Consider the following 15,341-nt stretch of genomic DNA (forward strand, 5'->3'; position numbering starts at 1 on the left):
TATTCTAAACAGGACGGTTCACCTGTCGATTTCAATCAAGACCATTGATTAAATTTAATCGTAGCAAACTAATAACTAAATAAAAAGACATCAGTAAAACAAGTTTTTGACAGTGAGAAACTTTCGAAAAGAAAAAAAACAACTGAAGGTTGCTTTAGAAATCCTGCTTGTCTCGGTACCGGAACAGTAATTCACAATACTTACAAATTTAGGCTGCACTTCTCACCCATCATTCCCTGTCATCATCGTCTAAGAAACTAGGGCAGTTTAGAAACGGCTGATAAAAATGCAAGATAAAGAATATGAATTCGAGAGATGCGTCTATCTATAATAGAGATAATTGATGTTCCTATTCAATATACAATTCTATTTCTAATAGTGAACGGCGATGAAAATGCTAAAAGCCTAATATAAACAGATAGAATAAGAGTCTGCCTATAGAAGTGTTTGGACACATCAGAAAAAACATGCGTCTATTCTATACGCGAATTTATCTAAAAAATGTTCCCAATCGAAAGCGTAATAGACCGTATAACTGACATATCCATTTATGGAAATGGTTAAAGGCATCTGCTGCATGCTTTTTAATGCTTCCTCAATCTGTGTTTTTCCTTGAAAACTTAATTTATTAATGCGTTAGAATTAGGGGCATATCCACGACAGATCAATGTATAGGCGAATCCTCTATTTATATGGTTGAATGCCTCTAAAATAAAATATGCAATCTATGTATCCAGCAATAATAAATCTATTTCAAACTTACATATGTCAGAATGTTGGGGCGACCACTTAACGTGCACTCATATAAATCAACCCAACACGATCACGGCTTTATTAATTTTCAAGTGATTTATTTTTATTGTATTCTGTTGCCTAATTTCAAAAAATGCTCAAAAGTAAACCGCGAAAGATCTTCGTTAAACTCTATTCAAAGATTGATCGATATTTGCCTAAAAGTGAACCAAAACAAATCTTGAGACATATGCCAATATTACGATTCACGTGATAAGCTTATCACAAACTTCAGTAATGACGGACACCTTGAGTGTAAATCGAAACCAGAAATTCACAACTACACTGAAATAAAAAAAGAATATAAAATAAAACAACATTTTAATGATGTAACAATTCCACAAAAATGTGAGAACAAAAAATATGACAGCTGACTAATTAAATCTGCGATGTTAAGATGATGTAAATAAAATTATTAAAAGACTATCAATCTTTTTGTTTTTATAGCCAACAACTGCTCTTCTTTTACTAATCACGAAGACGTGAAGATCTATAAAAGCATGAATCTATAAAAAGTAGTAGAGAAATGGAGCGAGGTTTTTCTCATGATTAATTGTGGATTATTTTGTCACTATTTTATGACTGTGTGATGATTCATTTTGAAAAGTTGACGAAATAAAACAACACGTTTCATTTAAGTAGACAACCAATTAAAATCAATATAATCAGATTGAAATCAAAAAGAACATTTTAAGCTTTTATTTAAAAACAATCAATTTCTCATTAATAAAGATCCCAAAACTGCAATAAAATAATTCTTATACGCCAGGCTCCAAATATTGACATTTTCGCTAATAGGATACCCTTTTATCACCTTCTGCATAGAAAACACTAAATAATCTCGCCTAGGCTACGTGAAAAACTATTTAAAATCACCCACTAAGCTACGAAGTTTATTTTGAACTCTGTCAAGGTAAGATAAGCTGCTTCTAGCAGTTCCTACCAAGATGTGGCAGCAGTACTCCATCGTTGACCGTACCTGGCACGTATATAGGTAGAATATTACATCAGGAGTAAGATATCTACTGGAGTGGATTTGCAGCAGATTTTATTTAATACTACATAGTTAACAACGATAAATAATAACCGTACCTACAACTTGCAAACATATGTAGCCATAGCTATACTTTTATATGGTCCAGATTTTTACTGCTTTATACACATATATATATATATATGTATATATACATATATATATGTATATATATATATATATATATATACATATATATATATATATATATATATATATATTAGATAAAGCCTATAGACACTACTTATTTGGGAATTAAACTCATCTGCTTTTCTTGATAGTCATTTCAAAATGTATTTTTATGGAACGGACGTAATGTATATGAGTAAATAAACAATTTTTGATCTTTCTCGATCATTGTCATTATGGAGTTATTTATGTGGATTATTTATTTTTTAAACACAATGTATATATATATATATATATATATATATATATATATATATATATATATATTGTTTTCCTATATTTTTTGTTTTACAGGTGGTTTCTGGGTTGAAGTATGCCTTGACAATTCAAACTCGCCCGAAATTTATAGGTGGTCCAGCCGTAAGTAATGAAATGTTTTTTTTTACATCATATTCATAAGAGGTGCATTAAATAACTTTCGTGCCTTTTTTGAACAGACATTTAAAATTGTTGTAGACTCTTGAAAATTCACTATGAGATGACTTACCAATTTTTATGATGTATGGTTCAAAGGAACAGCTACAGTAGCATTTGGAGTACACCCTCATAAACCTGATTGTCACGGATTGTGAATTAAAAAATGCAATCTGGACGTGAAGACACTTTAGATGAACGGCATGCAATAAAATTATGGTTTAAACGGGTAAAATGCCATAGAAACGTATAGAATGCTTTATGGTATTTTTGGACCATCTTTCTTGAAACAGGCATCAGTTTTTGAGTGGCATAAGTGATTAAAAAATGACGAGGAGTATGTGAGGAATGCTGCGACGTGTGGGTAGAGTAAGGAAGTCAGAACAACACAGTTGATGGGCCAAATAAAAATTCCATGGATAAAGATGGTCTATAAAAGCAATAAGTACACTATTTCATGTACACACAATTATTCGCGAGAAACTGTAGATGCGGAAGATTTGCATAAATTCACAAGTCCACAACTCCATCCTTGTCACAGACTATTTAACCAGAATGGGCATCAAGACATTTCCCCACACTCCCTATAGTCCAGACTTGCTCCCTATGACTTTTGGTTATTCCTTAAGCTAAAGGAAAAATTTAAAGACTATCGCTTTAAGACAATTGAAGAGATGATAGAGGTTTTGGCGAGAGTCATTGGCACGCTCACACAAAACAAATGCCATGGGCCCTTTCAGAAGTTTTGTTACAAGTGTATTGTAGCCGGAGAAGATAATTTCGAAGGGGGCTACAGTTTCATAAGTGTATTATAAGCAAATGAATATCAGTTAATGGATAATTGTAAATAAATATAAGATGATGGTAAAAATTTAACGAAATCATCGATACATATGGTTTGTACATTTTCGTATTATGTTCAGCTTTCGTCTGTGAATTTTTATCATAAGTTATATTTCGTTTTACTTACTATCCTGATAAACTTTACACTTATTATTATTATTATTATTATTATTATTATTATTATTATTATTATTATTATTATTATTATTATTATTTCTATCCACTAGAATTTCTCACACAGCTCAACATACGAGATTATTCACCGAAAACAATCGGTGTTCTCTGGAGTTTAGGTGAGAACGAATCTCCTCACATTTCCAGTACTCTTAACCTCAATCGGTAACATTTCTCGCCGACAGTGACCATTTGTTTTCACTTGACTTTCAGTAGCAATAAGTTTCCCAAAGCTCTCACTCTTCTTTGGATTCGTCCAGTTAAGGTCCAACTAATGCTTTTTTTCTTCGATCTGTCCATCATCCTCGACCCTTCCTAAAATATTTGGTTCAGTGTCAGTCGATGCCACATTATTGTTATGGTGTACTCACTAGGAATAGTCAAACAAGCAATCATCAAAGATTACCCTTTTAGACCTATTTGTAGTGTTCCTGGAGTCTGGGTGACAACAAGTCTGCGCAAACTTCCAGTACTCTCCACCACTTTCGATAACCTTTGCATGAGAATATGTGTTATCGCAAGAGCTGCTTACAATTGATTACTCGTTGACAGCGAACATTTGTCTTCACTGGAATTCGAGTGGCAGTGAGGCTACTCAAGGTCCCAGTCCTCTTTTCATGTGGTCTGGTTGGTTCTTTCTCTCTTCGGTCTTTTCATCCTCCTTGACCTTCATTCTTTTGTGTGGGTTCCGTTAATGGTGACACTCACACACAAAAAAGGGGCGGTATTTTATAAAAATACAATTTTAGTTTTCATGATTCCATTTGATGTTCCTTTGTGTCTATAGCCGTTTCTCTGTGTCAAGTTTGGGTGTAGTTTATGTGTGTTGTTAATCTCACGGGTTTTCTTTAATATTTCTGCAATTTTATTATTGAGATTTGCTGTACTTCTCTACCATCCTTCTGATTCCAATCTCTCTCATTCTTTTTGCAATGTTTTTTGGTATTGTTTCTAGCTCTCCTACTCTTAGGGTATTATCTCAGCTTTTTTCATTTTTCAGATCCCTGATAGCTCTCTGGCCAGTTCGGTGTATTTGCTCCGTTTCTCAATCTCCTTTACCTTCTACTCTGTAGTCTGCTAGAATAGCAAAATCTACAATCTTTCAGGACTTTTCGTTTTTCTTAATTATTATGACATCCGGTCGTCTTGCTCGGATGGGGTTTTCTCGTTTGTATATCAATATCCATAGGATCTTTTGACTTCGATTTTCCAATACTGCTGCCGGTTTGTGTTTGTATCATTTTTCTGTGTATTCAAGATGCAATCATTTGCATAATTGCCAATATCCTGCATTCCACATTTGATTGTGTCTATCTTTATATTAGGGGGGACTAGTTTGCTGTATTCACTTATAATGTCGTTTTTCCTTTTTACATAGATTCGGTCAGTATTCTTTTTATGAGTTTTCTGGTCTTCTGGTCGGGATTCTTTCGTTTTTCTTAAGTCCAGCCTATAAACGATCTAGCGTATCTTGATAGTGACGCTGTTTACGTGTTTATTCCTTTAATCGGTTTTCTACTATATAGTTTATATTCGAGGAGTGTTCTTGTTTTTCTAAGGTATTTCTTTCCTATTTTCTTTTTCCTTTTCCTTGCTTTTGGGCGTCTACTTCCAGAACTCCCAAATGTTTGTAGCTATCATGTTCACCTAGTGCACTCATTTCTATTTTATTGGACTTTTGTTGCTTCTAGTTTTCCTCTCGTCATGGTCATCAGTGTGCACTTATCCTTACCGAATTTCATTCGGATATCTTGGCTAAAGATTCTGGTCGTGTTTGTTACCGTTTCTATTTCTATCTTTGTTTTTGCAAACAGTTCCAGGTCATCTATGTACATTAGGTGGTTCATTCTTTCTTCTGTGTTAGTGAACATGTATCCGGCTTGGCATTTTCTTAGTATGTTGTTCAGGGGAATCATGAGTATAATGAAAAATAATAGTGATACCTTCCACCTTGGAAGACCCCTCTTTGTATGTTGATTTCAGTTATGTATTAGCCATCAGCTGTCAGTTCAAGTCTCCATGTTTTCATTACATTGTTTTTTTATGTTTTTTTTTTACATTCTCGGGCATGCTATTATCCAGGCGTGCGGTATTCTGCCAGATGCTTTCTTATAGTGTATTTATTATTATTATTATTATTATTATTATTATTATTATTATTATTATCATCATCATCATTATTATTATTATTATCATTATTATTATTATTATTATTATTATTCAGACTCAAGAATGTACTCTCACGGTCTGGATCCAGCCATGGTTAGGAAGACGTGTCCTGCTTGGATTGGACTGTAAACCAATTGTGCAACCGCCGTTACTTGGTGGCTGGCGCGAAGGGGAAATCGACGATGCTGTCCGCTATGCTGCAGATTTTGGAATGTCTGAAATAAACAAGAAATGCAACTGTTTCTACATGAAGCTGGTTTACAAAATAAATAGTGTAAAAAAGAAAGTAAGTTTTAGCTATATCTTATACTTATATATTTTGATCCGTATTATTAAAGTATTACATTCTAATGACTATAAACAAAACAGATACTAATGATAATATAAACTTCAATTAAAATTTCTGTTCCTCGAACGCTGAAATAGCTCTTAGTACAATTTCAGTATAAACCTTTTCTATCGGATTTTTCATAAATAAACAACTTTCTTTCGATTCGTCTTTAAGTCAATTGGTCCCCAGGCATAATAATTCGTTTATTTACACTATGTCCATCTATAAAGTCAGCCCCATCTATAAACTCTACCAGTATGAATTATAGCGTTTTTTTTTGTTTTGTTTTGTTTTTTTTTGTTTTTTTTTTGTCTGGGTGATATTCACGAATGACGCACAAAACTAGCTTAATCTCTTTCAACTGATACGTTTTCGTTTCTACTCTTACAATAAGCAACATTTATATCTTCTTTATATATTAAAGCACGCACTCCAATTATCCTAAAAGATAAATCCACATCACATAGTCCAGCGGAAGCACATTATGTTCCCTCGTTGGTATTTACATTCCTACCACTTTGTCTTTATTGCCCTCATATTAAGCGCTAACATCTCCATTGTGCGGCAAACAGTCGATGCTCATGTTTTTAAGAAATTGCACTTCAGTAATTAATTCTTTTACCGTTGCGCCCTGCATCATGGTTAAATAAATTTTATAAAAAATCCACCACTCTATAAGAAAAAGTCACTAATTAGTGTTTCGTTGTAATTCTTTTATTCAATATACATATTTTATCGATGAATACAATATCCGTAAAAATGATTTGCATAGATCATGCATACTAGTATGCATATATATATATATATATATATATATATATATATATATATACTTGTTTATTGTTATATAAACATGCTCACATCCCGCTGCTACAAATAGCCACTTGTTTCAATCAAACAACAGATATCATCAGGCAGCGACTTGACTATTCAAAAGTTCATGAATAAGATTATTCATTGAACTTTCGAATAGTCAAATCGCTGCCTGATGATATCTGTTGTTTGATTGAAACAAGTGGCTATTTGTAGCAGCGGGATGTGAGCATGTTTATATAACAATAAACAAGTATTATCAGCTCTTTTTATTGAGCACTATCTAACAACCTCGTTGAATTCATTAGTCCATTACTTTTGAATATAAAAAAACCCGAGTATATATATAGATATATATATATATATATATAGTCATCCACATACAATACTGATTCGCTGTTTCACAGCTCATCAGTGCGGCCAGACAGTAAACTGCCTCAAGCCAGGATCGAAACCCGACCGGCCAAATGACAGTCAAGGTTTCTCACCATTGCGCTTTACGGCTGATGCTGTGTGGATAATGAATTAACGATGTTTTGATATCGTCTAAGTGCCTCCGCTCGATATGTTTACACTTAATACGCTTAATACGGTAATGGCAGTTTGTATATCACTTCCCAATATGCTCAACCCATCATAGGGAGCATTATATATATATATATGTATATGATGATTGCAACGTCTTGTCAGACGAGTGCCACTCCCTCAGACATTTAAAATCCATAAGCCCAAATGCCTGAGGGAGTATCTATACAAAGATGATGTTACAGAGTCTTAGCTTTGTACGACAGCTAAGTCTCTCTCTCTCGGTTCAAAATGTTGAGATCCAGCAACAAGCAAGAGCAAGATAGCCAGCAACAAATTAAACTGCAGACCAGCTTAATGCGGGTACTGGTCTCCCGCTTTGTTTTTTAAATCAGAGATTTGCTTCTCCTAGAAAGGTTGCCTTCTCCACGGCTTACGGGAGCCCTCTCCACCCCAATACACATATACACACACACAAACACACACAAATATACTGTGCTAGTTGGCCGTTGACCCAGAAAAAGAGTTCATTCGCCCTTTGGAAGGTCTTGTTTTTAATCCTTCAGGGAGACTAGCCACCCTCCTTACCAAACAAGTCTGGTGGGGGAACCAGTTTAGTCGCCGGTGACCCGACCATGAGGCAGATAGTACTGGATTACATGGTACCAGTAGCATATGACATGACCTGACACACACACACACACACACACACACACACACATATATATATATATATATATATATATATATATATGTACAGTGGGGAAAATAAGTGTTGGACACATCCCATTATTCTTTATTTAACACATTTTTCATGCAGTGAATGACGCGAAAATTTAACAAGAAATAGTTACTAATTTAACAATAACAAATAACTATAGAAATTGGAACCTTTTTAATGCATAACAAAAATTATATAATAAAAACGAGAATAGCCGAAGAAAAGTATTGGACACATTGTTTTAAATTATATTTTATTATTTTTTATAAATAGTGCTGGAAATTGTTATGTGCATTTTAATTTGCCGACACTATTATACGTTTTAGAAGTTTCTCGATTGTTGTAGACCATACTCTACGTTGTTGAAAAGTATTGGAACACGTTAGTCACCAGTAAGCCATCACGCGTGAAGGTTCTCAGGATGAGTAAACGTAAACAACTCTCTCAAGTCGTCCGTGATAAGATGATTGCCGAGCACAAGAATGGAATTGGTTATCGGCGTATATATGCTCAATTCAAAATCCCTGTAAGCATCATAGGAAACCTTATTAGGAAATGGAAGGTACATGACTCAACTGTAAACCGTCCGCGCACCGGAGCTCCTCGAAAGATGTCGGATCGAGCAGTGAGAAAGATTGTACGAAAAGTTCAGCAACAACCGAGAACCACACGAGGCGAACTTCAGAAAGATTTGGAAGAAGCAGGGATAGTAGTAACGAAACCAACGATTAGTAAAGTACTCCGACGCAACGGTTTTAAATCGCGTACACCTCGAAAGACAACATTACTAAAAAAAATGTCATTTAATGCTCGTCTGGAGTTTGCAAGAGACCACTTATTGAAAACAGATGATTACTGGAAGAATGTGATCTGGTCCGATGAGACGAAAGTGGAACTTTTCGGCATTAACTCTGTACGTATGGAGAAGAGATGGTACAGCATACGATCCCAAGAACACCCTCCCCATTGTAAAGTTTGGTGGTGGAAATGGCATGCTTTGGGAATGCTTCTCTTCAAATGGTACTGGGCCACTTCATATTATAGATGGAAAGATGAACAGCCAAATATTGGGAAATTCTTTAAAATAATTTCTTGCCTACTTCCAATGCGTTAGGTATGCGACAGGGATGGATCTTTCAACAAGATAATCATCCCAAACATACTGCTAAAATAACCTCCGATTGGTTCGTACAGAACAAAATAGATGTTCTTTAGTGGCCCAGTCAGTCTCCAGACTTAAATCCTATAGAAAATCATGGTCCACCAGTGAGATCCACGTAATATTCAAGATTTGAAGAAAGTATGTGTTGAAGAGTGGACCAAAATCTCGCCTGAATGTTGTCACAAATTAGTTTCGTCGCATAGAAAACGTCTCGAAGCTGTAATAGCCAATAAGGGGGTTTCAACTAAATATTAGATGAAATTGTGTTAGTGATCCAATACTTTTTTCCGGCTATTCTCGTTTTTATTATATAATTTTTGTTATGCATTAAAAGGTTCCAATTTCTACAGTAATTTGTTATTGTTAAATTAGTAACCATTTCTTGTTAAATTTTCGCGTCATTCGCTGAATAAAAAAATGTGTTAAATAAAGAATAATGGGATGTGTCCAACACTTATTTTCCCCACTATATATATATATATATATATATATATATATATATATATATATATAGAGAGAGAGAGAGAGAGAGAGAGAGAGAGAGAGAGAGGGGGTAAGGAGTTGTTCTTACCTTGCATAGAAATAACTGAATGTGTTTCACTTCGATTGATATATGTATATTGATTGTTGTCGATGCGTAAATGAATTTTTTAGTTTTCGATTTTTGATTTGGGAGGAAATGCTATTTACTTTCAAGATAAATTTAATTATTGGAATATCTTCTAATTTGATATCTTGATTTTGCCTTTGCAATATACATCACCGATAAAGTAAAGTAAACATACTTTTATTAATTGTCAATAGAGAAAGCGTGTCATTTAATGCTGACAAAACTGTATATCTAACGCAATACAGATAAAATGTGTGTTTTAATTTATCATTCTATGTGAACACCAAATGAGGATACTACTATTATAGCCAATAACACAACATTATTAAATGCTATATAGTCTAAACGAAAGATCGAATGGCATCAATTTGAATTTGTAATTAACAAAATTGTTTGTAACATTAAATAAAGTATTAATTCTAGTCATTTGTACTTTTACTATCCAATTTTTTATACATACATTTTCTTCTTTCAATGATTGTTTTCTTACAGAGGTTTATAATTTTCTTTCCGGGCTTTTTGTTATAGTTACTTCAGCTTTGAAATTATCATTTACGAGCAGGGCCCGTTAACCGGCGTTGCCTGGTGAAAGCATACACCTCCTCATTGGTGAAAGCATACACCTCCTCATTGTTAAACTAGTTATTGGTGGTAGCCACTAATGTCTCTGGACAATTGCGGACACTGCGTAACAGAAATAAAATAATCTGGCTTCCACTGGCGATTACTTCTGGTCTGGGGCAATAACCTGCAGGAAATCAGTGGTTACAGTCCCAGCTGTTTCGGTTTGTTGTTCAAGTCTTCCCCTTCTTTTCAAATCTTCCACATATATTATTAAATTAAATTCCAGTTTTACGCCCTCTTTTTTTAACGTGTAAAACAAAACAATTACGACGTTTTTCACTCCCTTGAGTAATGCCATGTAAAGAACGGCTTTCGAAATAAACGCATCCAATCTCGCGATGTTAAGAAAGGCTTTCTGAATAGACACCACGAACCTTCCCAATGTTTAGAATGGCTTTCAGTATAGACACCCCATTTTTTGAAGGGCTGTGAAAAAATATTCGGCACGAATTTAACCGTGATATTCGTAGCCAGCATACCCACCCGCAAATGCTATAAAAACAAAAAATTGGGGAGGGCAGTGGCAGTAGGAGAGAAGTAGATTTGTTTATCACGCGTGCGTATTAATATGGCGACCAGTGAATTATAGTGTATAATACAGAAAGTAGATTTTCTTAATTAACATAGTCGGAAACTTTTAAAAGTCGCCATTTAAAAGAAGATAGTAGAGGTGGACCTAATGTAAAGATTGACCCCCGAAAAAAAAATTAACATGCGTGCAATCTCGAAAATCAGTCCGATAAGAAAATTAAATATAATACTCGATATACACAAAATTGGTAAAAGCACAAGTATAAAAGAAATAAGTGTTTCCGTAGCCAGTGAAATTTACGTGAAAACTGAAGCCTATGTAATCGGTTAGAATAAAAGAATAAATCAAATCGTCTACCGGATATAAGTTCTAAATGAAAAAGCAAAGAAAAACAAAACAAATATAGCATTCAGTTAGGGTCGATAATCACTCCAAAACCTAAAAATTAATATTGCTACCCGTAATTTTTTAGAGCTGTTTTTTGGAGGGCGGCATGACGTGTGGGTATTGCTGTGTCGTCTTTGGTTTTTGTTTTTCTTAAGTGTTCAAGCCAAGACGAAAAACACGTTATGTATATATTTTTTTTAATTGTGCACGTATGGTCCAGTAATTAAGGGTACCAGTATTTGATTGTCTCTTTATGGGCGGTTAATATGTGTGCATGTTTTTTAGCACTATTGTATCCTGTGGAGACTGACGCTATATTGTAAAGTTTTTGAAGTATTCGTTTATGTAGAAAATATTTGCATTTCGGAATATAAGAATTTTGAAGTCTCAGCCAATCAGAATGGACGGAATATGCCAACGAAGCCTTTATTATTTATGAACGGAAATCGGAAAGACTATGTTATGTCTATGTGCTATGGGCCAGTTGCGATAGGTTAAATCACAATATCTGAGGAAACTGTACATTTCCCTCCGATGTTGACTTTTCGTGGTGGGAGGACTAAATACTTACGAGAAAATACGAACTCCTTCTTCTGAAGATGCTGCAATGGTGATGGTGTCGGTTTTAAGATGCAATGTAGCATTTTTTTGAAAACCCTTAATGTGTCTAAAATAATGTGCGAATGTGACATAAGATAGTGGCTAATAGCCTAGATGTATTGAATTTGTATGTGGCAAACCTAACATACTTTGGTCCAGAGGGGAATTTCTGCAGTCATTTTATTATATAAGAGATAAAATACTCGCAAAGTCGCATAATGCAATATCCTTTACGTTCATTTTATGATCTTATTTCAAAGATAAATAAATTTATATAAAAATAACAAAATTTTAATATTGATCTATTTATGTAAATAAATGTTTATATGCATATGTATACGAGTACATACGAAAGAATTTTCACTTGTGTTTACAATAAACTTTATTATTTAAAATTTTCATTTTAAGTATTTCAAACACGACGTTTAGGAAAGGTAGTGCACTAGCAAGGTCAGCTAGTCTCTCTCTCTCTCTCTCTCTCTCTCTCTCTCTCTCTCTCTCTCTGTATATATATATATATATATATATATATATATATATATTATAGGGTGCCAATGAAAAGCAAATTTGTAAAATTGTAAGGTATTATCCCTTAATATTGTTCCTATTAATGCATGGAATTAATAGCCAAAAACTTGTTTCAAAAGTTTTATATTATCAACTGGCTTAACTCAATCATTTTCTGGATTTGGTATCAATGTACTATATATGACGAAATACATGCGTAATTAACACAGGCGTTTGTAAGAAGTCTTCTTCATAATGTAGAATGAAAAGCTATATAAAACTGCATATAAAGTATATTGCATTATAATAGAAATGTTGCTTTATTTGAAAACATATTTTCATTCAAAATGTTCAGAACAGTGAGAAATCAGTGTATATTTTCCTGAATCGGGAAACTCCTGTCTGTGCTTTGCAAGGACTTACAACAAGCATTGCTTTTGGTCCTCTTGGCAGATAATTGATGCGTTGACATTTTGGATATTGACCACCTTGAGTGACTTTACCATTTTAACACCATTAGCATGATCTGGTTTAGATTGCCATGTTGCTGGATTAAATTTCAGAGATTTTTGTGATATTCCAAATGCAGCAAAGAACTCCTTTGTGTCGCAGGTGACATATTTTTGAAGATTCCGTTTCACGTTTGATTCGGGCATCATTTTTCTCCTGGGTTAGGCTGAGCTTTGTAACTCAGTTTGGCAACCATCAACTGCGTTGTTTCATCACTAACTTGACCATAAAAAATGCTAATCCAACATGTTTTTCATTAAGATACCATAAGTGACGTGTAAATACTTTCAGTGCTGCATTAGAAACAATCTTGTTGATGACTTTGTAGCCATGAAGCTTCTTTACTAGAAGTAAATCATTCCGTGGATCACTAAGCCTGTAAATATATTTTGACAACAAACAAATTGAACTGCTGTAACATCATCTTTTTAGACAACCTGAACTGAGATCGAAGTAAGTATATCTTTAGACAGTAGATGACTTTTACCATCAATCTAGCTCGATGATAGGCACCTGATTTTCGTATTTCTAAGCTTGACAATGACTGGTTCTTAAGAAATAATAGAGCCAACTGTAGAAATCCTTTGTAATCATCACGTGGCTGATACATCTGACGCTTCATGTGTACAACTGCAATGAGTTCATTTTTTTCAGATACTGAAATTTTTTCATCACTGATTTTTTAGTATTCAGCATAATTAATGGTCACTTACTGATTTTTTAGTATTCAGCATAATTAATGGTCACTTACTGATTTTTTAGTATTCAGCATAATTAATGTCCCATCACTGATTTTTTTAGTATCCAGCAGAATCAATGGTGCTGCAGCTTTGTGAAATCTCTGTAAAAAGATTTGTTTGTGGTCCATTTGTTGATATTTTCATGAGAACTTCAAATGCCTTTGTAACTATTATTCATGAATGTGATGACGGCAAGGTAATCCGAGAAGTTAACATCCTAGTGTCTGTTCCAACAATGCACACGCACCAGAATTCTTGCCTGTGTTGCTAGCAGTTGCGTCAAATGACATTGATGTGACTCAGTCTGTTACGTTCCGTTCATTAAGAACAAAGAAAACAGCATATGGTCGAGCTTCAGCAGTACTACTTGTCAATTGAGGAACACCAAGTATTTTCATAACCCCATCTCCTGATAAAATCACTGTCAATCTGTCAAATTTCTCATTTCCAGAGAGTGCTGAAAGGAGTTTACTATCCAAATGAACAGTTAGGGGAACATTAAGCATAAAGCCTCTCTTTATTTCTTGGGCTGCCATTTAATGGTGATGTCGTCGAACTCGTCTTGTAGATTATTTATTCAGAGCTACCTCTCTGTGTATTTATATATAGTGTATTTTGGTCATTTACATTTGTTTTGTGAAGAGCTCCCAGTTATGATAGAGCAATAATCCAGACCTCACGTTCATTAGATGCATAATGTTTACGATTGCTAAATTCAGTAATTTGCTGAAATGAAAAGTAAAATACTTTTTTAATATATAACATGACAGAAAATCATACAATTATTACTTATATTTATAGGAACAAAAATAGAGGGTAGGACTAGTGCAATTATAAAATGTTTTCATGTACACCCATATATATATATATATATATATATATATATATATATATATATATATATATATGTCAATTAAGCCAGTTATTTTTCAATTACAAGGTTGTTGCTGGTATGATGTATAAAATCAATGTTTCTCTTCTTGAAACTCTCTGCCGCAATACGGAAAACAATTACGGAAAAAGTTTGCAGGAATGCGGTATCAATCCGACTGGAATTGTAAGTATACTTTTAATATCTTCGATGCACTGTGCTTCAAAAATCCACAGTATAACTTCGGGATTGTGTATAATATATAAAAATAAAGTGATCGATCATAAGTAATGGAAACCATAAATTAGATTTTTATTTACTACCATACGGAGTCATAGACCCAGGCGTCATTCCCTTTCTAAGATTAGTCAACTTATCTTGACCCTAAATGTTAATGCTAAGTGTTTATAAATAAGGCAGTAAGTACCATTTGTTTAGTCTTTGATATAATTCAAACAAAAATAAAACTTGGTCGCTTGACCCACTAAGAAACAATCTAATAAGTAGAAAAATTCTTGATTTCCAGAGGTATAGATTTTGGGCACAGATATTGATCAAAACCATTTATCGAAAACGGTTAACACATACGTATGTGCGTACACTATTCTTTCTGCATATTACTTACATGAACACAATCCCTGGGAATCCATTACATTAACATAAACGTAAACGGTACTAGTGCAGAGATTGATCCGGACCTTACTCAGCGACTGCTTGGCTGTCACCGGAACACTGACGTCAACAGACGGAGTAAGCCGAGCGTCGCCGTAACATAAAGCTGAGCCACTGCAAAT

General features: G+C 34.1%; 1 protein-coding gene across 1 annotated transcript in view; it reads left to right on the forward strand.

Annotated features, from left to right (window-relative positions):
- LOC145256189 (uncharacterized) overlaps positions 1 to 15,341 on the forward strand; it is a 57,922-nt gene that overhangs the window by 38,887 nt on the left and 3,694 nt on the right. Inside the window, exons 3-5 of the mRNA XM_080114777.1 lie at positions 2,309 to 2,374; positions 5,670 to 5,900; positions 14,617 to 14,733. Coding sequence (XP_079970903.1) covers positions 2,309 to 2,374; positions 5,670 to 5,900; positions 14,617 to 14,733 — 414 coding nt within the window. The remainder of the gene's footprint in view (positions 1 to 2,308; positions 2,375 to 5,669; positions 5,901 to 14,616; positions 14,734 to 15,341) is intronic.

The sequence above is a fragment of the Euprymna scolopes genome, chromosome 32, assembly GCF_053919585.1.
Source record: "Euprymna scolopes isolate OS-2025 chromosome 32, ASM5391958v1, whole genome shotgun sequence".
NCBI classification, from domain to species: Eukaryota; Metazoa; Mollusca; class Cephalopoda; order Sepiida; family Sepiolidae; genus Euprymna; species Euprymna scolopes.